Source organism: Cydia fagiglandana, chromosome 8 (assembly GCF_963556715.1).
Source record: "Cydia fagiglandana chromosome 8, ilCydFagi1.1, whole genome shotgun sequence".
In the NCBI taxonomy this organism is placed as follows: domain Eukaryota; kingdom Metazoa; phylum Arthropoda; class Insecta; order Lepidoptera; family Tortricidae; genus Cydia; species Cydia fagiglandana.
In genome coordinates this window covers 19235776-19260143 of record NC_085939.1, presented here as the reverse complement: position 1 = coordinate 19260143, position 24368 = coordinate 19235776, and the positions used below count along the sequence as shown (strand labels likewise).

Here is a 24368-nt window from a genome sequence, read left to right as displayed (position 1 = left end):
TCCAACACCGTGTGGGCCAACAGCTTGTTCCAACACCGTGTGGGCCAACAGCTTGTTCTGACTACAAACGTGACAGTATCAACTTACCGCGAACTTGTCTTTGAGAATCTGTCGGTCGCGGTCACGCAGCTTGGCTGGCGGCGCCTCTTCCTACACCGTGTGGGCCAACAGCTTGTTCCAGCTACAAACGTAACAGTATCAACTTACCGCGAACTTGTCTTTGAGTATCTGTCGGTCGCGGTCGCGCAACTTGGCCGGCGGCGCCTCTTCCAACACCGTGTGGGCCAACAGCTTGTTCCAACTGCAAACGTAATGTATAAGAATGAGACTGCCGGATAAAAACGGATATGCCCCTGCCCTCTATAAGGCATAAGGGTGTCAGGAATTATGCAAAATTGAACTCTTAACACTTTGAAATAAAGTTCTAAATCAGGTGGGAAATATATTCCCTCTGCCTTATAAAGGGTTAAGTTGCAAGCCGTTCACTTATTTACAACCAGCGTCCCGCCCCGGTTTCGCACGGGTTACAGAAAACCATAAATTATACACTTAAACCTTCCTCAAGAATCACTACTGATATGATTAACAACAAATTTGTACCAAAAAACCGGGGCAAGTGCGAGTCGCACTCGCGCATGAAGGGTTCCGTACCATAATGTAAGGCTCGGTTAATGCAAATGTATGAAATTATAAATATTTCACTTAATTATAAAAAATAGGAATATTAATTAATTTAATTGTTAGAAAGATTTATGTTACTTACATATATTTTAATGTAGAAATTGAATCAAGCATGCACAACCGTTAATTAACTAATGTTTAAAGTTTTGGTTTAACTGGCCTACTACTTGTTTGTTGCTCTGCGCATGTTACCACGGGCATTATTGTAAGTACGAGTACCTACCTCGTTAACAGTTCTGCATGCTACCCTCTTACCTAGATATAAGTAAAAATAATTCTGTTTTTCTCAGTAAGTGATTTGAAAAATCTTATGAGAAATAAAATATCTTAAACCATAAACCATAATGCATTAATCATTAAATTTTAGCTTTTAAGATTTTACTATTGTATGTTAGTTTGTAAGGTATGTATCTATGGGCCTTAGTTGCCTGATAATAAATGATATTTGATTTGATTTTGATTAAAACATTATATTTATACTTTTAAAACGCCAAATTCAGCGTTTTCCTTCCCAGCAATAACGCCTAAAACTTAGTGTGATATGAAAGAGTAGAAATAAAATAGAACTAAACAATTTCCATACAAAATTATCGCCACGTTTAAACATTTTACGTTGAAAATGTGACAAATACAAAGAAAGTGGCGCCATCTATTATTTACTACTATTTTACGTCGCACTGCACTGTAATGTTCAGTAATTATTCATAATGGCTACAGGTAGGTAGATCTCTAGATAATTATACTAAATTGCATGTCCCCCAACATTGAATGACGCTAGGTTATTAAAAACTACTTAAATGCAAATTATATTTCAGCATAATTTCAATGTTTCCTGTAAATTAGTACATTTTAAGTTATTATACGTATATTCAATTTCATAACCCTGTTAATACACATCATTATTTAGTCATCAGTTGCAACTACATATATAACTAAATTACATTTACTTGCCTATACATTTTTATATTACTTTATTCATATACGGTACACGGTACGGTACAGACTACGCCTAAAATGTTTAAATACGTGGTTTTAATATTTTTAGCGCGCTTCGAACCAAGTTCATCCCAGTTTGTAAGGGTCGACATTTTAAACATTACACAATGCAGTAAGCCAGTGCTACCATACGCATCCTACAGCCCTTTTAACATTACTCTAGAAACATACTATAATGTTCGAAAGGGAAGGCGGCTACTAAGAGGCAATGTGCGAGTTTTTGAAGACTTTGACGATCACGACAAAAGCGCTGAGTTCCGATTGAGAGAAGCACAAATTAACAACAAGTGGCTTTTTAATATGAAACACCTCAAATGCCGCAATTTTATGTCTAGAGTACTTTTCTACACTTTCGGAATACCTTTTGTGAAATCATGCTCTATGAGCAAAGGATTCTATCCGCTTAACGAAGTTGATATAGATATGATCGATAAAAAGTTTTTCGCCATGGTGATAAGGAAGCGATCAGGGACATATGTGGTTGAACTCGAAATTGATAATGATAAGTTTGCACTTGAATGTTTTACTGTATATTACGAGCTGTGCTAAAATACAGAGTGAATAAATGATATATTTTTAAGTAAATGTATCAATAGTCAGTACCTTTTAACTAGGTACAGTCACCTGCAATAATATATTACAGAACAAAGGCCGCAAAAATATCTGACCCGATCTTATTTGTAGAGCCATAAGAGCGTGTCACTCTGTACTCCAGCACTTTTCAATATCTCGATAAAATGAGTGAGAGCAGTGCTCAAATAATAAACTATTTAGTTAATCATCCGTTATTCTAAAATGGTTAGCAAGTAACAAACACTTTCAACTTTATTATAAACATTCTCTGTATTGAGTAAGGTCTTGGTAGCTTAAATGGCAGAGCACAGGGTCGATTCAGTAGTCGTGGGTTGAAGTCCCACCCAAGATAATGAATTATTCCACTTTTGAAATTGAAATTATTTATTTCAGGCATAGAACCCATAGTGTTATATAAAATACTAGCTGTGCCCGCGGCTCCGCCCGCGTGGAATTCGATTTGTGTCAGTAAGCTGCTAAATATATAAAAAATAGTAAATTACATTACGCTATATTTTTTTATTCAATAAATTATAACATTTATAATTTCCTGCATGATAATTTCTTAAAATAATTCTATCTTATTGTTTCATACTTTTTAGAGCGCGATTTGTAGTAGTAGTCCGACTACGCCCGACTCTTTTAGTATAAGAAAGTCGAAGTCGCCTAGCTTTGGACCGCGTGCAGTGCGCCACATACGTCGGGAAATTCCCGACTCTTTTAGTATGAGAGCGCAGAAGGAGCCCGGCTTTGGAACGCATTCAGCGCGCCACGTGCGTCGGGTCCCGACGCTTTGAGTATGAGGGTGCCTTCGGCTCCCAACTTTGGCAAGCGTACAGCGTGTCATGTACGTCGGGTTACGCCCGACGCTTTGAGTATGAGGGCGCCGAAGGCGCCCGGCTTTGGAACGGGTACAGCGTGCCACGTGCGTCGGGCGTAGCCCGACGCTTTGAGTATGAGGGTGCCTTCGGCGCTCAACTTTGGCAAGCGTACAGCGTGTCACGTACGTCGGTCTACGCCCGACACTTTTAGTATGAGGGCGCAGAAGACGCCCACCTGTGAAACGCGTACTTTACGCCCGACGCTCTGAGTATGAGGGCGCCGGAGTCGCCCGGCTTTGGAATGCGTACAGCGTGTCACGTACGTCGGTCTACGCCCGACTCTTTGAGTATGAGGGCGCCGAAGGCGCCCGGCTTTGGTAACCATACAGCGTGTCACGTACGTCTCTTTTAGTATGAGAAAGTCGAAGTCGCCTGGCTTTGAACCGCGTGCAGTGCGCCAAGTTGTCGGGCTACGCCAGATTCTTTTAGTATGAGGGCGCCGAAGGCGCCCGGCTTTGGAACGCGTACAGCGCGACACGTACGTCGGGTTAAGTCTGAAGCAGTGCCGGATTAAGATATTTTGATGCCCTAAGCATTTCTAGACCCCCCCCCCCCCCCGTAGTGCCCCCTCTCGCATTACAGCTGAGAATGGAAATCAGTCACATCATTTTATCACGAAAATTGACAGTGCCGCAGCAGTAATGTTGCAACAGAGTACCTAATGCTGCTGCAGTCGCCACCCGAATGTCACCTTTATCATATCTTAGAAAGTGATTGAAAACGCGAGCGAAGCGAGCGCAAAAATTTTTCGATATAAAAACGCAATATGATAGACAGCTGTACATTTTTACTTTTAGTATGGAAATCAGTCACATCATTTTATCACGAAAACTGACAGTGCCGCAGTAGTAATGTTGCAACAGAGTACCTAATGCTGCTGCAGTCGCCACCCGAATGTCACCTTTATCATATGTTAGGTTAGAATTTAATTGGAAACGCGAGCGAAGCGAGCTCGATAATTTTTCGAAATAAAAACGCAATATGATAGACAGTTGTAAATTTTTACTTTTAGTATGGAAATCAGTCACATCATTTTATGACGAAAATTGACAGTGCTGCAGCAGTAACGTTGTAACAGAGTAATGCTGCTGCAGTCGCCACCCGAATATCACCTTTAGCATATTTTAGAAAGTCATGAAAAACGCGAGCGAAGTGAGCGCGAAAATTTTTCGATATAAAAAACGCAATTTTACTTTTAGTCCCAACCAGGCGCGAATCCAGGATTTCATACAAAGAAGGGATGGGACAGTTCTCTATCAGCCTAGCTTCGCATAGGGCTCGATATTTAAGGGTATTTTCATGCATAAAAGATGCAAGAAAGCAGAGCATGGAATTGACCAAGTGAATTGAATTGGCGAAGTGTGAGCAAGGCAGGAGGCCCAGCTGCGAAAGAGGGAAGCTTGGATTTGGATCCACGCCCAAGTGTAATTAAGGCAGAAGATCAACTTTGCCGTAAGGCAGAAGACCTCGCATAAGACCTAACGCCGAACCGCAAAAGAGTGGATTGAAATCGAATCTATGCATGTAATCACGACTCTTCTACTGCTACCGATTGTTTCCCAAAGAATTAGGCGCCATTATTTTTGCAAATTAGCTTTTGGACAGCTAAAAAAATATCGTGTGGTAAAAACGCTGTGTCTGTCCCTAATTTTAAAATTTGTTTTACTTTTTCAACCTGGCATTTTGGTGCCCCCCCCTGAACGTGATGCCTTAAGCACGTGCTTGTTTTGCTTAATCCGGCACTGGTCCGAAGGTTTTACTATGGGGGCGCCTTCGGCGCCCGGCTTTGGTAAGCGTACAGCGTGTCACGTACGTCCGATTGCGATTTGCGTTGCATTGCGTTGCATTGCGAAGGCATTCAGAAGTTAAGGTGTTATAAAGAAACTCAGAAATAAATATATACCTACATACAAACACGAACGCTGAAACACAATACACTCTCTCTCTCTCTCTTTTTTCTGGGTAGTCGTGAAAAAGGTGGCACTGTGCATTTGTGCAATGAGGGGTAATTAATTTGCTGTCGTTTAATTTTGTTGTATATTATTAATTCGACATAATTATTCAATTAAATTTGTTGATGTCCGTACCCCCTCATCTAAACTTAGAGTTAATTTGGCAAAAACCTTCCTCGGTGCCTATTCATGTCAATACGTATTAAATTCAGCGCCATCTGTTAGTTTACCAGGATCCTCAATAGTGGTAGCACACATTTGAAAAAAGTTTGCCCCTCCTTCCTAAGTAGCGCCATAAGATTCAGGGGCAAACTTAAATCAAGCGAGGATTGTGGCTACCCTCCCTTTTAAGGGTTGGATTTTTATAGCCTATAACCTGGCCGGAGATGTCTTCGACCGATTAGTAAAGTTTGCATCAAAATCCGTTCAGCCGTTTTCACGTGATGCGCGTTCAAATAAACAGACAAACAGATAAACAGATAAACAGATAAACAGACAAACAGACAAAAATTCTAAAAACTGTTGGAACGTGTTCTGTTATCGATTCTAAGTATCCCCAGCCAACTTTTTTTCAAATATCTTCCATGTACAGACTTTCGACCCTCTACAGCTTTATTATATGTATAGATATAATTTAACTACCTACATCTATGTTAGTGTAAAATATGTAAAATAATAAATACCTAAAACTACTTAATACTATTTATTTTGATGTTGCGTAGGGTTCGTGCAATTGATCCCAACGCCTCATCAGTGGGCAGTCTACTCTGTCGACAAATGCGTTTAGGGAACTGTTGGTGCTGCCCTGCACTCTATTCAATAGGGATGCCGCTCTTTTACGCATAATAGCGTAAAAGTCATCCGTACGTAATTTGTTCTTAAGCTAAATAAATGAAACAAACCACAAACTGAATTTGGCACCATTACCCATCGTCACACTGTAGACGCAATCTATCACTACACCTTATAAAAAAAGTCATATGTATGTTTTCGATAAACTCAAAAACTACTGAACGGATTTTCATGCGGTTTTCACCAATCAATAGTGATTCATGAGGAAGGTTTAGGTGTATAATTTGTTACACCCGTGCGAAGCCGGGGCGGGTAGCTAGTACATATCTAAACCCAGGTACCTACCTCTGCAGGTAGTTGTTCTTGTACTCGTGTATCATGTCGCGGTAGGTAGCCTCGCAGTCTGGTTCTACCGTCATTAGGACCTCAACTAATCCACTGCGCTGCAATCCCTACGACATATAAGCATTATGCATTATTAGACAAAAGGCTAATCCAAACTCAATATGAGGGGAGGGCAAGAATTTAAAGTCTAGTTCTTCTTCTTCTTTAAGTGCCTTCTCCATCCCGGAGGTTGGCGACCTTATGTCTATATGCCATTCTATCTGAAGTAGTCGGTTTGTATGGCATACTACAGTTCGTTAGTGACATGACATAAGGTGTACTAAGGGCAATTCTAACTGCAGTGGGACCCCGAATTCATTCCCAAAGTTTAGTTACTAGATCATTTAACCACTCGAACGCCCGTGTCAAAAAGTTGGTATTGAATTGGGGACATACTCAAAGAATTATATGACAAAGAACAACTCTCAATATTCAAAAGTGTGACCAAAAATGAAATGCAAGTGTGTGCGTAAATTGTCTATGTGAGATCAAAAATAGTGATGTCATGTTACAACATATTACTAATCTGTCGATGTTTGATTGCTTTATCGACTACTTTTTCAAATGTGTTATTTTAAACATTAAAATTCTACGACATTATGACGTATAAATAACAATTGCACTGCGTTTGCCATCAAAATCGTTACAGACTTATCTTAATGTAACTCTTACTGTGTTGCAAAGTGAAGTTATCATGACACGCTAAACATGAACACCTTCAAAAAGGTATAACCATCGTTATTATTTGAAGTCGGTTATAAAAACTAATATCTTAATGATGTCTTGTGAAGAAATAATTACATAGCTATTAATATACCGACAAGTTATCGATACTGTCATATGAACATTTTGTCAAGCCCTAGCGTAAACGAACAGTTTATATTTTAACACAAAATATCCTAAATTATTGACTAATATGATAAAATATTAGCACGGAACGGAAGAAAAACTTATAATGAACTGTATAAACCGACTTCTTACACTTTTTACGCTGTTAATTTGACACAATATCGTTATGAAAATTTCGTTCGGAATATCATAAATCCTCTGAAATGAGTAATTGCTTGGATTATTTGGCCCTGTGACACTGCAATCCGGCACACTACAAGACACCATCTTCACTGAATTACTTTATTTTATACTTTTCGTCCTAATCCGTGTATATTTTTCAATTTGAAAATTACCGTGATACGCTCTTGGCCGTCCGCGGCCGTCGTCAAACTCAAAAGTGGTTACGTTTTCTCATTGGTAGTCTGACTCTTTCGCACTCATGGGATGTTCATATACGTGATGGCTTCCCTTTCGCACACTTCAGCTGTCTGTCAAGCGCAAGCGAATCCTAGGTCTATGGACATACTATATTGGGGAAATACGGGACAAGGCAGTCGACGGGTTAAACCTCGCGCCATTTGATCGAGCGCGATGCGTGATTATGAACCTTGTGTGAATGCACGAAGGTTGATATTGGTCTGTAGCCGCGCACGTCAATTGACGTCTTTATGCTGTTTGGCGGTCAAAGGGTTGTGAAGTTGCGCTAACAATTTGCAAAGAAACGTCACATATCGATCAATCGAGTGACCAATAAGCCCACTAATGTAACTTCCAACAGTTCTTTTATTGAATGATATTATTGTTATTTGTGATTTTTTGTTTTTACTTTTTTAAGTAGAACAGTTACATACTTATGTTATGATTTAATTTCATTATTACTTGTATGCAGTTTAGGTAAAATACATTATTTCTATGCCTACTCAGGCAGGATGTGCTGAACTAAAATTGCTTTATTACATTTTACTAATGTACAGTCAACGGTAAAAATATGGGTGTAGACAACTTACTCAAAAATGTGTCCCATAGTTCTTAATTCACCGACATAAGAGTTATGTGACATATTTTTGAAATGATTTGTACACCCATATTTTTACCGTCGACTGTACCACATTCAAAGGAATAAATAGATCAGTGATTAATCAAATAAAATTAAGGTAAAAAAGTTTTAAGTTAAACGGTTTTATTTTAATGAGATGTGTACCAAAAACTAGAAAATAAAAATTATTATACTAATCGGAGTTCCATACGTATATGTACTACCTATGTTTCTTTTCTGGGCAGTATTCATGCAAGACGTGTAGCAAAATGTAGTTTTCTCGAGTCTGATTCTAAACGCCACGTTTCGACACTATGTCAGTGGATTAAGTATTAATCGGATTTTTTTCTCAGACTAAAATAAAAACGTGGGGCGTTAGTATTTTAAAATGTTGAGTAAGATCTATAAAAGTAAAAATATACAATGAAATGTGGACCTTTCTGAGCTAGGTATGACGTAGAAAAAGGTAAAATTGTGTTATAATGATTTCTAGTTATGTTTACTAATATTTCTTTTCCAAATATATGAATGTATTATATTTCCCAACGTATTTTTATTCCAATGCCCCACGTTTTTATTTTAGTCTGAGAAAAAAATCCGATTAATACTTAATCCACTGACATAGTGTCGAAACGTGGCGTTTAGAATCAGACTCGAGAAAACTACATTTTGCTACACGTCTTGCATGAATACTGCCCAGAAAAGAAACATAGGTAGTACATATACGTATAGAACTCCGATTAGTATAATAATTTTTATTTTCTAGTTTTTGGTACACATCTCATTAAAATAAAACCGTTTAACTTAAAACTTTTTTACCTTAATTTTATTTTTATGTTTTTAGTTGAGAGCCCGAAGCGTCCGGCAGGTTAGTGCTCGAACAGAGAACAATGGTTCAAGTGTCTTGATTGCGAAAGCCGAAGGCCGAGCTCCGCGTAGGGCCGTAGGCCCGAAGCGTCCGGCAGGTTAGTGCTCGAACAGAGAACAATGGTTCAAGTGTCTTAATTGCGAAGGCCGAAGGCCGAGCTCCGCGTAGGGCCGTAGGCCCGAAGCGCCCGGCAGGTTAGTGCTCGAACAGAGAACAATGGTTCAAGTGTCTTAATTGCGAAGGCAGAAGGCCGAGCTACGCGTAGGGCCGAAGGCCCGAAGCGTCCGGCAGGTTAGTGTTAGTGCTCAAATAGAGAACAATGGTTCAAGTGTCTTAACTGCGAAGGCCGAAGACCGAGCTCCGCGTAGGGCCGAAGGCCCGAAGTGTCCGGCAGGTTAGTGCTCGTACAGAGAACAATGGTTAAGTGTCTCAATTGCGAAGGCCGAAGGCCGAGCTCCGCGTAGGGCCGAAGGCCCGTAGCGTCCGGCACGTTAGTGCTCGAACAGAGAACAATGGTTCAAGTGTCTTAATTGCGAAGGCCGAAGCGCCCGGCAGGTTAGTGCTCGAACAGAGAACAATGGTTAAGTGTCTTAATTGCGAAGGCCGAAGGCCGAGCTCCGCGTAGAGCCGAAGGCCCGAAGCGTCCGGCAGGTTCGAACAGAGAGCAATGGTTAAGTGCCTTAATTGCGAAGGCCGAAGGCCGAGCTCCACGTAGGGCCGAAGGCCCGAAGCGTCCGGCAGGTTAATGCTCGAACAGAGAACAATGGTTCAAGTGTCTTAATTGCGAAGGCCGAAGGCCGAGCTCCGCGTAGGGCCGAAGGCCCGAAGCGTCCAGCAGGTTAGTGCTCGAACAGAGAACAATGGTTCAAGTGTCTTAATTGCGAAGGCCGAAGGCCGAGCTCCGCGTAGGGCCGAAGGCCCGTAGCGTCCGGCACGTTAGTGCTCGAACAGAGAACAATGGTTCAAGTGTCTTAATTGCGAAGGCCGAAGCGCCCGGCAGGTTAGTGCTCGAACAGAGAACAATGGTTCGAGTGTCTTGATTGCGAAGGCCGAGCTCCGCGTAGTGCCGCAGGCCCGAAGCGTCCGGCAGGTTAGTGTTAGTGCTCAAATAGAGAACAATGGTTCAAGTGTCTTAATTGTGAAGGCCGAAGGCCGAGCTCCGCGTAGGGCCGAAGGCCCGAAGCGTCCGGCAGGTTAGTGCTCGAACAGAGAACAATGGTTCAAGTGTCTCAATTGCGAAGGCCGAAGGCCGAGCTCCGCGTAGGGCCGTAGGCCCGAAGCGTCCGGCAGGTTAGTGCTCGAACAGAGAACATTGGTTCAAGTGTCTCAATTGCGAAGGCCGAAGGCCGAGCTCCGCGTAGGGCCGTAGGCCCGAAGCGCCCGGCAGGTTAGTGCTCGAACGGAGAACAATGGTTCAAGTGTCTTGAGTGCGAAGGCCGAAGGCCGAGCTCCGCGTAGGGCCGTAGGCCCGAAGCGTCCGGCAGGTTTAGGGCTCGAACAGAGAGCAATGGTTCCAGTGTCTTAATTGCGAAGGCCGAAGGCCGAGCTCCGCGTAGGGCCGAAGGCCCGAAGCGTCCGGCAGGTTAGTGCTCGAACAGAGAACAATGGTTCAAGTGTCTTAATTGCGAAGGCCGAAGGCCGAGCTCCGCGTAGGGCCGTAGGCCCGAAGCTCCCGGCAGGTTAGTGCTCGAACAGAGAACAATGGTTAAGTGTTTTAATTGCGAAGGCCGAAGGCCGAGCTCCGCGTAGGGCCGTAGGCCCGAAACATCCGGCAGGTTCGAACAGAGAACAATGGTTAAGTGTCTTAATTGCGAAGGTCGAAGGCCGAGCACCGCGTAGGGCCGAAGGCCCGAAGCGTCCGGCAGGTTAGTGCTCATGTCTAAATGCGAAGGCCAAAAGCCGAGCGCCGCGTAAGGTCGAAGGCTTGAAGCGCCCTCGTACTAAAATGATTACCTACTTGGGACTTCGCATATTTTTAAATGCTAATGCCCCTACTGCCTAATACTTCAAATCCTACTTTGAAGTCAGAAATGTATTAATCTTGGTGGTTAAGGCAGGCAGTAACCCTGCAGCATCAGACAGAACTGATGAGTTGGGAGGACAATATGAAGCGCAAATGCCTCTACCCAAAACAATGAGCACTACTTTAAAATTTACACATTCGCCAACCTGTCGGTTATGGCAGGCAGTAACCTTGCATCATCACGATCGAGGAGTTGGAGGTCATTATTAAATGCAAGTGCCCCTGTCCAATACTTTAAATCCTACTATGAAATCAGAACTTTATTAATCTTGGTGGTTAAGGCAGGCAGTAACCCTGCAGCATCAGAACTGATGACTTGGGAGGACAGTATTAAACGTAAATGCCTCTTCCTAAAACATAGAGCACTACTTTAAAATTGACACATTCTCCAACCTGTCGGTTATGGCAGGCAGTAATGTTGCATCATCACGATCGAGGAGTTGGAGGCCATTATTAAATGCAAGTGCCCCTGCCTAATACTTAAAATCCTATTCTAGTATCAGAACTGTATAAATCCTGGTGGTTAAGGCAGGCAGTAACCGTGCAGCATCAGAACTGAAGAGTTGGAAGTCAGTAATAAGTCACTAAGGATTTGTTTCATAGCAACAATAATATAGTTAAACTAGCAAGTCTGTAATACTCTCGGTTATGGTAAGCAGTGTTTTTGCAGCATCAGGGTTTAAGGTCCAGGGTTGAAAATATTATAAAAAGTCATTGTCACCGGGACTTGATACGGATGCCAAATTTCATCGAAATCGGTTGAGTAGAAGTGGTCGAAAAATCGATTGCAAGATTTGAAGCACATATATATATGTAGATATATACAAAGAAGATACGGGGTCAAGCTAAATAAAACCGTTTAATAAAAAATTACCTGGAGTAAGTATAGAGTGTTGTTCAGCAGAAATATCGCCTTTAACGCATCAGGATATTGCTCGCTCTTGTTGCGCAGCACCAGGTTGAGCTGCGCGAGCACCTTGCGCACGTAGAGGCCGAGCAGCGCCGCGCTCCGGTCCGGCGCGCCGGCCAGCGCGGCGGCGGCGCGAGCGTACGCCGGCTCCGTGCCCAGCGCCGGACCTGGCGGAGAGTACTGTTAAGCCTTTCTTTATGGCTCCTCTACACGATGCGCCAACGTCGGCCAATCCAAGGGACGCATTTATGCGTTAGAGGGAGCAAGTGATAGTGCTATCTCATTCTACCGAATAGCTGCGTCCCTTGGATTGGCCGACGTTGGCGCATCGTGTAGAGGAGCCATTACAGTTGACAACTAGTCACATCTGGGTTGCTTCGTATAAGAGAAAACATAATATGCCATGCTTAGAAAGAAAAATGAAAAAAAATCACTGGTTCAGCTCGGCTGGGTCAAATATCCTTGAAATGCGCTTAATAAGGACACGTCTAACGACATCTACCATAAGAGTACGCTGTAATCGTAAGCGAAAATTTTTAAAAGAATAGAAAACTAATAGGTACCGCAGTACCGCTTCTCTATACAAACGTAGTCTAGCGATGGGCGAGTCGAGTTATCTGATTCGAATAATCCGAATCAACCTACAGATGAGTTGATTCGAATCAAGACTATAGGCAATCCGAATCAACTCGGCCACTAAACTGACTGGTAACTTGGTATCCGATCCGCTGACTCGGCGAATGAATCGCCAATTCACCAACTCTCCGAGCCGAGTCAACGCTACGCTAAGGCCATTCAAAAATAAACCTTAATTCGATAGCCCGAAGGTTCTTTTTACAACAACTGCCGCTTGATTCGCCATCCCGAGTCGAGTTCACTGGTAGTATGGCCATTGAAAAATAAACCTTAATTCGGTGTCCTGAAGGTTCTGTTTACAACAACTGCCGCTTGACTCGTTTGCGGCTCCGCGGCCCGTGACCTTGTCGCGAACCACGCAAACCGTCGAGTCGAGTCAGTTCGAATTTCAACTCGGATCAGTGGCCGAATCGATTCGAATCGAAAAAAAGTGGACTCGTCACATCGCTAACGTAGTCTTAGTTTTCTTCCCTGGAAATAGAAATTATGAAAAGCATTACACCGATAAATTTTCTTCAATGACAACAATCGAGATTTCGTGTCTCGATAGTCATGAATCCACGCGGACACACCGTTAGCGCGTTCTATTTCGGAGGTGGCGCCATCTCTTGACAAATTGATGTACAACAAGCCAAGCCAGCGTGTGGCAGTGCGAAGGCGCTGTTGTAATTTATTTCTTATGTATAGGTACATACACATATGTAAATTAAGGGACATTGCCAGTGCATGATTGCACAATCTGTTGTGCAGTTTTAAAGGTGCACCACTTATCAAAATTGAATAAACATATCACATAAGATCACACCTGCAACACTGGGTAGCACAACTACATAGTATCAATTGTCATAACATAACTTTCATTAGAAGTTGTAAAAATGTAAACAAAACAATATTTTTATTCCTTCATTTACCTTAAGGATCAAGATTTACTATATTCAGAATGTATGCATGATAATTTTAAATCTGATATTACCTTTTTTTGTTTATTTATACAATTAAAATCATAATTTGAGGTTATGCCTCAAATGTAAAATGTTTACATTATTGCTCACTTCTATTGAACACCATCTAAGCATGTTCTTTTCACAATACTCAACAGAACTGATGCTATTTATGAATGACAAGTGAACCTCATAGTTTGCTGCATTTCCTGCAGGTTCTAGGACATGCTGTCAATGAGTGAGGCACGCATTGTGGAGGTGATGGCCGTAGGCTTGGCATCATTCAGTTTGAACACACTCTTAATCACTGAGATCTCTGTCAACGTCGTGTCCATGCCACAAAACGTTGTGTGCCCATCATTTGTTGATAGTCTTGATTTCACGTCGACAATACATTAGCGCATTCTATTTCGGAGGTGGCGCCATCTCTCGCCAGGTCCGTGAACTGCAACAATTACCTATGGTCTGCAGATGTCGCGCGAGCGTGTGGCAGTGCGCGAGCTCGGCGACAGCGAGCTGGTTTTCGCTTTTCACCCGACTTCGAGCGATATATCATGTGTCGACTGTCGATAGACGTGATTCCACATCGTAGCGCATTCTATTTCGGAGCTGGCGCCATCTATATCATCAAACATCACCTATAGTTTGCGTGTCGCGCGAGCGTGTCGCAGTGCGCGAATGAGGCGACGGCGAGCCAGTACACGGTATGGCACATTACAAATAAATTTTCGCTTGTCACCTGACTCCGATACATAGATCATGTGTTGATAATCACGATTCCACGCGGATACACCGTTAACGCGTTCCATTTTGTAGGTGTCGCCATCTCTCGCCAGGTCCGTGAACTGCAGCAAGTATTACCGATGGTCTGCAGATGTCGCGCGAGCGTGTGGCAGTGCGCTAGCGCGGCGACGGCGAGCTGGTGCACCGTGCCGTCCACGGCGCCCGCGAACGTGTCGCTGCGGAGGCCCGACACCCACTCTTCTAACGACTTGAGGCACTGAGGGATGACACAAAAATACAATCAGTTTAAGAAATATAATTTGAAATTATTAATTACAGCGCCACCTATGGACTGCCTATGGAACTACGTACCCTTAACGGATGCATTTAATATCGATTATCGATAAGCCATATAGATGGCGCTGTTAACTTTGTTCGCAAGTTATAGTTTGTACCGTCTTAATAGAGCGCGACGGCTAATCTTATTGTCTATTGTTAAGTAAAACCGCACGTGCTAATTACGTGCAAAAAAGGGTCTTAATTATTCTATTTGGCACTTGAGCGCGAGCTAGTCAACGCTTAAAAAACCAATGTAGGTGCGCTCTCCGATAACGCGCCTTTGTTACGCATCTCGATGACACATTTTAGACCGGTTCTGTAGCGTTCGACTCGCCGGCACTCAGTAATAAGTACTGAGTGCTGGCGAGTTGAACGGACCACACACATCGTAACAAAATATTTATTCATTAGTTAATTTTGAATCTTATTGCAAATTCCACAGGAGTTGTAATTCAATTACGTGGGTAAAGTGAACGAACAATTTTTTATGCAGGTGGTTGTGGCACGTGGCACGAGCGGTTTTACTTAACAATAGACAATAGGATTAGCTGTCGGGCTATTAGGAAGCTACAAACTATAACATATTGTTTTGATCGGTACACCGATTTTTTTGTAACATACTCACGTGCATGTGACAGTTGTTGACGATGCTGGTGTAGACGGTGGGTTCAGCAGGAGCTAATGCGCGCGCCACATCAGGCTGTAAGCGCTGCAGGCGCGCGAGCAGCGCCCAGCACGCGGACGCGCCGCACGAGCTGCGTGCGCATGCACGTCGGCTACGCTGGCAGGCGCGCTGAAAATGATACAATAAAAAAAGTAAATGTAAACATTATTCCAACAAAAATCTTTTTTTTTTTTCATATAAGATTGACCGCCAAGAGTCACTAGATTCTACTGTAAAAAAAAGTAAGCAGATCTAAGCAAAAGCCAAGGCCCTAAGCTCTGACTTTACTAACACAACGCACATAGGGGTATTTGACCCAAAAAGCTGGCCAAAATTATTTTCAACGTTTTTAATACTTAAATATGCCTAATATACTAATTTATTTTGGACTGATTTTACATCTTGTCGTTACAGTCGACTAATGGCCAGCTTTAAGGGGCACATACCCCTATGTGCAACGCCTATAGTACGAGTTTTTAGAATTAAAAAAGACTACGCGACCATGACGAGTCTTTTAATTGAAAAACGCTTTTTAAAAATCAGTAACTGTTACTTATGAAAGCAAAAGAATGTAACTAATCGTAAAAGTATTTTTCAATAAAGACACCTCAAGACTGTACATCTTTTTTCTAATGCTAGAAAAACGAACTATCATTTAAAAAAATATTGCTTGACTGTTTCATAACAACCTAATTTTTTAAAATTATTTATGTAAGTTATAGCATATTGTAGTAACACTGTAGTTTGTATTGTACAGTGAGCTACAAAATCGCATAGAGAAATTATAAATGAATTCATTAATAAAGTCGCCATGTACTTGCGACTGATGGTACCTCAACATCCTGATGCAACGTGGCAAAACAATCGTGTAGAATCTGGGCGAGTAATGGTGGCAAACGAGGCAACGGCACAAGTCCCAGGAGAGTACGCTGTTCGTGCCGCGCGAGCTTAGCCAGGGCGGCCGCCACGGAGCCCGCTAGCATCGCTTCCCATTCTTCTAGTGCTTCGTAGGACTCTTCAGTGTCTAAAAATACGTGGTAGTCGTTTTTGAGGTTTTCAACATTTCTTTAATGCTTTGTCGGTGAAAAAGAAGGGTGAAGATGGAAACTTACCCCTATGCTAAATATTTTGCAAAGAATTGTTAATCGTAGTATTGTAAAATTATGCCCCCAAATCTAACAGTTGCAGTAGATGTAGATAGCATTGTACGGCGCCATATCTTTTGTGGTAACTTAATTGTCTAACTGACTTCGTATATAATTGGTCAAGTTACTGCATAACATTCAGCGCCATCTTTTTTAGCTGTGAAACTCGGAGACCCTATTATTTTTAGACTACCTACACATTTTATAATCAATTAATCTCGACCGAAAATTAAGATATAACACATCTCTATAACATATCTCTAAAGTCTCTAAACAACATCTCTTCATCAAAAACATTAAAAATCACGCCTAAAACTGATGAAAATGTGACATAAAAACACTCACAAGCCTCGCTGACGGAGCGCCGGGGGCCTAACGCAAGCCCTGTAGAATTCTCGAGGGTCTGAGAAGCCTTCTGGATTATTTTGTTCGCTCGCTTCTCTATCCTGTAATACCAAATAAGTTAGGTACCCACAAAAATATAGTTCTTATGTCAGTGACTAGGAATCCTCTAGACCGAGTTTAGAGCAATTATTTCATGCAACCGATGATGCCAAAAATGCGGGGGTGCGCGGGACGAAGTGAGCGAAGTCCCGCCGTGCCGTGATTGGTCCGTTCAAAGACACGGACGTCACACAAAGACACATTCGACTCGAACATTAATTAATTGATATTAATTTGATATTTATTGAAATCAAATTTTACAGCATTACAGCTAACACCAATGCACTGTAAAATCAAGTAGTAAAATTAAGTACCTAAGTAATAATAAAGCGATTAATAAGCTACTAAGATATTACATATTTGATTCGCAAAAACGTAAAAAATCTTTAAAAAGTTTATGACTTTCGTCGGCAAACAAGTCGGAGTAAAATTACCGTATGCGTGGCAGAGGAGGTAGCGCGACTATGCTAAGTCTGGAGGATGTTTTGTCTATGCTTAAGAACTATGGTATAAGCTAAGCTATAAGATTAAGGCATACTAACACTTTTTGTATCTTGCTTGTTTTTTTAGTAGTGCTGTCAGAACGATGCAGTAGGTTTTTAGCTCTCTGGAACAAACACATATAGGATAAATCGACAATCACTGGGCATTGTTCAGTATAAGTTAGTATAAGGTGACTAGTTATTGAAGGGTGGCCAGTTATTGAAACCTTATACTAATATGATGATGTTGTTATTAGCATAGTTATAGCTGTTGGTTCTCCATGTAAATAAAATAATAATAATAATAACCCCGCGGGGGCAGCTTGTGGCGAGCTGACGGTGAGTGGCGACACCGCGGACCCCTATTCCAGAGGGCCCTGTCATCTGGCCCTCACCTCTGTGCTTGCCTTGATTGGCCGGCCAGAGTGGAGTCGCAAGAGCGGGACCTATGCTCCAGGTTGGAAGTGTAAAATGTCATAACGCCGGCGGCCCTTGAACGAATTACCGGGATCTGGCTACCGCAGACTCACCTCTCGACAACCTCATAGCCGCTCCAAAGTGTTGCCCTGTTGTCGCACTGTGCGTGCGGCCATTGCGGGGCCCACTCAATGAGTTGGCGAGTCACCACCTGTCTTATACAATTTTGAGACTGATTGTCACGGCAGGTGTCCGCTAGTCTCTCCCATAGCCCATTATCCAGTCCATCCAACTTTCAAATCTATAGCCCATGACCTTAATTCCCATCGCAGCACAAAAGTACTGCACTGCAATAGTCTTTGCACCTGGCGGGGACCATCTCCGGATGTATCACATTGTGCGTTCGGGGATGGTATCCGCCATGTGTATCCCTTGCTTTTAGATTAAAGTGTCTTAAAGGGCCTCTGCGCTGTTGGCTTCGGCCCCACGTACGCCTCCCAAAGGTCCGGGACCCCATGGTCCCGAGATATGGAAAAGACATCAAATAATAATAATATGAATTCTGTTTATAGGTGAACAGAATTCATTCTTAGTTTAGGATGGCCAGTTATTAACCGGTGGCCAATAATTAATAAAATAAAGGGATCACAAAAAACGTTATTGTTATTGCATAGATATTTTTGAAAATTAACAATAACTAAGGTCAACTACAGTCATCTAGTGAATAATTGAGTAACTAATCTCACAATGATTAAAGATAACGATTACCTACGCCATCTAGCGACAAAACTGTCACTTACCATGATAGGATCGTGTGGTACCGAACGCGCTTTCAAGTGATCTTTGAAAGCGTTCAACGCCTGTCTCGCGGCCGGAGCCCTGGCCGCGAGCAGCGCCTGCGCGGGCGCGCGGCCGGCGGCGCTGAGCCACGCGGCGGCCGCGCGCAGCGTGTCCGCGGCCTGCGCCTGCGCCGCGCCGCACGAGCTCGGCCCCGACCCGGACACGCTCACGCTGTCTACGCTCGAGTCTGGTGATAGCAAACACATTTTACAACAACGAAATAAGGGTCCCCAGTACTCCGGTCTCTAGTAGACTGCTTAACGACTTATAGTATGAATAATCTCAGGCGAATTTTTCGGGCTCGGACCCTAATCTGTTAAACAAAAGATATTGTTTCCTTTATGCAGTGGTTACAATGCTTACTGCTAATAGCCCCGACGTAAGTAACGGGAACAAACCCATTTAAAAAGCAAATTTACCACTCTAATTATATGGTTCAAATTCTTGAATCAGCCCATTCGGAGATAACACGTTTTTGATATCTCAAAAAACAAGACCACCCTATTTGTTCTCTGAACAAGCTGTCATATGAATTTGAACCTTAATACTATCACGATAGTTGCTTTTTAAACGACATGGTTGCTTTGGAACGAGCTGTAAACCGCCCTTAAAAGAAACAAAGGCTTTTGTTTAACGGATTAGCACTAGGGATGTACCGACTAGTCGCCGACTAGTCGGGAAAGCCGACTATCCGGCCACATTTGTAGTCGGCGATTAGTCGGCGACTAGTCGGCAAAAATGGCCGATTAGTCGGCACTTTATTAGTGAAAGAAAAACAGAAAAAAAGAAACCAACAGCCTATATTTACCATATGTTTTATGTCTATTTTACCAAAATACCTATTCAGGGTGTGAAAACTTTTGTTCATATGATTGACCGTTTGATCGTTATCGTATGGTGGTGGGCTGGCGTTTTCCTCTACAGGTCGATCTCAACTGATTCTCGTGTAATTTCATGGCCAAGTTCTATACTTAAAGGATTTTATTATAATTCAGTATTTGTTTTTTTTTTTTATGGTGGAGCCATGGGGAACTATTAATGTTATTGCAAAATTGTGAGACTTATAAACAGGTCACGTTGCTCGTAAATACGCTGACCACAGGGGATAGGTTCTTAACTGGCGACTACGTACGAGAAATAGAGCCTTGGAAATACCTCCTACAAGTTGTACCTACTGACGGTCTGCTCAGGATCGCAAAATAAAAGAAAGACAGAAATTGAACGAGGATTCTTGTGATAGGTCTTTGAACCTGTAAAGAACACCTTTTAGCCAAGCTAATATATGAATAGCGCAAAACTATTGTTTTTCACCTGAACTTATACGAAACTAATGATCTGGCCGACTAGCCGACTAGTCGGCCGACTAATCGGCCATTAGAGCGCCGATTAGTCGGCTAGTCGGCTAGTCGGCCAAATCAATAGTCGGTACATCACTAATTAGCACCCGAACTCGAAAAAATCATCTGAGATAATTCATACTATGCATTTGTTTTGACAAGTTCTACGCCAAGTAGGTATGGCAACTTGTCAAAAAACTATGCAGTAGTTCTAAAATACCTTCTTCCAAAGCGATCATGTCCATTAGGGTGGTCGGTGAGAGCGGCCGCGTGTTCCGGTTCAGCAGCTCTTCAAACGCTGTCTCCAGCTTCAACACTCCTGTATTATACAGCTGGTTCTGCGGGAAACAGATTTGCAACTCAAGTCGACCTTTTATTGACTTATCCTCTAGTCCAGCGGTCGGCAACCTGCGGCCCGCGGGCCGTATGCGGCTCGTGAACCTGTCACTTGCGACCCGAGAGCCGCCTTGGCTATTTTGTATGTAGTGACAAACGACAATGTCTCATAAAGTCATAAATATTAACAAAGTACGGCCCGCGTCACCTCCGTTAACTACTATGTGGCCCTTGTCTGCTAAAAGGTTGCCGACCGCTGCTCTAGTCAGACATAAATTAAAACATGACAAGAAAAATTCGATTTTTTTTTTTTCAAAACAGATTTTTTTTGTATAGATTTTTATTTCCTTAATTAACTTAATAAGACTATACTTACAATATTTTCGAGTTCCACACTCTGTGGATTGTTCTTGTTGAAATAATTTTGGGCTTCCGCCAACTTATCCAATGCCTGAAATTGAAAAACAATACAAACAATAATATATTACTTATATTAGCATCATACATTCAAGAGGAAAATTATCAAGTTCCATTTGTTTTACTGTAAAACTAAAAGATTTGTAGGAATATATACACAAAGCACAACACCATACATTTTGTGACAAATGTTAATGCTTGAGAACCAATGTACAACATATGTATATGTATATGTATGTGTTGGGGGTCTTGATCCCCGCTCCGGATCATTCCTGGTCCAGAGACTCCAGAGGTTATCCATTGCGATTCAACGCGGAAACGCAGCGAGCGTGGTGGGAACTTTTGCGCCTGGAATGACTCGGTAGTACTATTAGTTATTCTGTGCTCGTGGTGGGTTATTTGATTAGTTTGGTTTTATGTGTTGTTTTTTTAATGATTGCTTGTGTTTTTGTATTTTATGCCTATTTGTATGTAATGTGTATGTATGGTTTTGTCGTGTTTTAGTTTTATGTTAAGTGATTCATCACTTAACATGAACTAGGTTAGATTAAGTATCATTTATAACTATGTGATTTTTATTTCAATAAAAGTAATCAAATTCTTTTGACGTACAACATCATTCACATTAGCCGTCTAAATGGATAGTTTGCACTGGTTATCGGGAATATAATAGAAAGTTTACTTGATATATATTTACACTGAAGTGAAAATACCTCTAAGTAAATGTTGAGTGTGTCAGTGCTGGATGTATGCGGGCCAGCCTGTACAAGGTCTGCCAGTTCTCTGGACACCATGTAGTAGTTGATCACGTGGTCCAGGGCTTTCACCGTGCGTTCCATGTCTGCAACAATGAGGTTGATTAAGGGAAGCTTCAGAAGAGTTCAGGATAAATATAAAAAAAATAGGGTATGAAAATTTTAGTTTTATTACACAGAAATAAGAGTTTTATTGTTGGACAGATAACAGAATTCAATTTATATTGTAGGTGAAACCTCAAAAATCTCATAATGATTAGATACTATGAACTTAAAATGAGAACTCAAGGTGACATCACAATGAATTCCCTTTTTAATTATTTTAAAATCATTCTTGAGAGAAAGCAGATTAAAATTCATTGAGACTCAGACATATATGTATAGTCCGCAGCAGAAATTGCTAAGCGGGTGAGGTGTTAAAAATTACCCAATTATTCTCTTAACAATAACATCGCGTCAAGAAAATTTTGAACATCTGGCCTGCTTAGCAACTTTTCCTGCTGTCTATAGGTATATGTCTGATCAAGGATGTTCTTGATGACATACTGTGGTGTATCTGCTGCAGACGCGCTGTGTCACCATACAGCGGCAGCACCGCAGTCTCCAGCTGCTGCAGGCGCTGCTCACAGGCTCCTAACACGTTGCACACATCCCCGGCCAGTGCCGAGCTTCGGCTGGCTGCTGCCTTTAACTCCGCCATGTTGCTCATCTCCTGGTGGAACAGTACACATTGTTATCATTTCCATGTCTCTAACTAGGTCTATGTATAATGTCGTTAAAAACTTTTAACATTGATAAGCATTTATACAAATTTTGTTGAATATGTTTTAAATTACAACCTACCTTCAACAGTTTAGGCTATGTTGCCTGTCAGTATCTAAGTAACGGTACTGTTTCATATAAAAAGATTGGAGTGCTGTATATAAATATGTTTTTTTACGCCTTGGAACAAATTTTCAGGAAACTCGAATGGGAACACCTTGGCCTCAACATAAATGGCACACGCCTAAACCACCTCAGGTTTGCCGACGACATAGTCTTGTTTGAGGAAAACCCAAAAGAACTAGAATGCATGCTATTGGATCTAGCAAAACAGAGTGAGGCAGTGGGACTGGAGCTTAACTCAGACAAGACTAAATTGATGACAAATTCTAGGAGACAAGAAATTGCAGTTAATGGATTCAGTCTGGACTACATACGTTGAAGAATATGTATATCTAGGTCAAATAATATCATTCAAGAACCAAATGGATAAAGAAATTGAAAAAAGAATAGCATCCGGCTGGAGCAAATATTGGTCACTCAAAGAAATCATGAAAAGCAACCTTGGTATACGGATAAAAAGCAAAACTTTTAACACATGTGTGCTTCCATGTCTAACCTATGGCTGCGAAACTTGGTCTCTTACTAAAAAACAATGAGATAAACTTGCAAAGTGCCAGAGAGCTATGGAGAGGAGCATGCTCGGTGTAAAATTACAGGATAGAAACCGCAGCTCTGACATAAGAACCAGAACAAAAGTGACAGACATCCTCACCCACATAGACAGGCAAAAATGGAGGTGGGCAGGCCACACTATAAGATGCAAAACAGAGAAGTGGAGCCAAAGAATTCTCATGTGGCACCCTACAGATGGATCAAGATCGCAAGGCCCTCAATTAACACGATGGGAAGACGAAATTATACTCACAGTGGGACCACTCTGGACAAGGGTGGCAAGAGAGAGGAAATACTGGAAGGAGTTGGAGGAGGCCTTTGCCGACAGGCACACTGAACCAAGAGACTTCATATAAACATTCAAAACTAAAAACCAACAATCATGTTCAGAATAAAGGGCTATATAAATAAATAAATATAAATATGTTTTTTTACGCCTACTTTGCACTCGTAAACAATTTCAAGATAAAATAAACTCTGCAATTGTGCAGTGCAGTTCGTTGGAGATAGAGCAAATTATTTAAAATGTAAGAGAGTAATTAAAGTAGAAAATCAAGTGGGGAAATGTAAGCGAAAACAAACCTTCTTAAGTTTCATTTCAATCTCGAATTTCTTTTCTATCGCGTACATGATTAGGAATTACGAACTATTATATTATGTGTAGCACCACATACAACTGTAAGCTTAAACTTAATATGTTATAGGCTCTATGAACTAGATGATAACAAATAAAAATTATATTTAATAATTATAATAAAATTATACAAAATATTTTCACTTTTATGATTTTTCCCTAGTTTTGACATTCAGTTGACACTGACAGTGACAGTTAACAAACGTTTTCCAAACATCACACGACTTTTTCGACTATTAATAAAATTAAATAAAAATATTAACATCAAGAAGGATGAAAATCATAAAATAGAGCATGAATTATTCATGATATTTTCATTGTTACATAATTTAGTTTCAATATTTCTTCTATTTTGATATTTATGTAGCATAACGTGCTGGGTGACAGTGGTGCAAAGAATATAATACTGGTGGCTTATTAATCCGTAGTCAATGCCACTGCCACTGAAAAAAAAACACGATAGTGATGTATAAACCACAAACATTTCATGAATTTTCTCGATTTGTAAATTAATCGATATCAAATTACTTTTTATATTATTAATTTTTATAGCACGAGATTTATTTCCTATTGCTAGAAAAATATCATTAATACTGTATAATCTTAATAGCTCATCTCGAAACACAGAATATGTAATAGTAATAAATACAGATTGCTCACCGTCTATTGACCGTCTATTGTTTAACAAAACCAAACCAATCTTTAACAGTTTTGTTTTCGATAACATGTTTTTAGGGTTCCGTACCCAAAGGGTAAAACGGGACCCTATTACTAAGACTTCGCTGTCCGTCCGTCCGTCCGTCCGTCCGTCCGTCCGTCTGTCACCAGGCTGTATCTCACGAACCGTGATAGCTAGACAGTTGAAATTTTCACAGATGATGTATTTCTGTTGCC

General features: G+C 41.5%; 1 protein-coding gene across 1 annotated transcript in view; it reads right to left on the bottom strand.

The window, feature by feature from the left end:
* The window catches only part of LOC134666756 (exocyst complex component 7), a 30669-nt gene extending 7034 nt beyond the window's left edge, over nt 1-23635 (bottom strand). Inside the window, exons 1-14 of the mRNA XM_063524030.1 lie at nt 23423-23635; nt 21950-22115; nt 21362-21489; nt 20608-20682; nt 20116-20233; nt 18519-18745; nt 17362-17426; nt 16721-16821; nt 16064-16254; nt 15192-15359; nt 14366-14504; nt 11892-12094; nt 6221-6327; nt 88-301 (exon numbers count right to left, since the gene is read on the bottom strand). Coding sequence (XP_063380100.1) covers nt 199-301; nt 6221-6327; nt 11892-12094; nt 14366-14504; nt 15192-15359; nt 16064-16254; nt 16721-16821; nt 17362-17426; nt 18519-18745; nt 20116-20233; nt 20608-20682; nt 21362-21489; nt 21950-22115; nt 23423-23470 — 1839 coding nt within the window. The 5' untranslated portion in view covers nt 23471-23635 and the 3' untranslated portion in view covers nt 88-198. The remainder of the gene's footprint in view (nt 1-87; nt 302-6220; nt 6328-11891; nt 12095-14365; nt 14505-15191; nt 15360-16063; nt 16255-16720; nt 16822-17361; nt 17427-18518; nt 18746-20115; nt 20234-20607; nt 20683-21361; nt 21490-21949; nt 22116-23422) is intronic.
* Between the last annotated feature and the right edge of the window lie 733 nt (nt 23636-24368).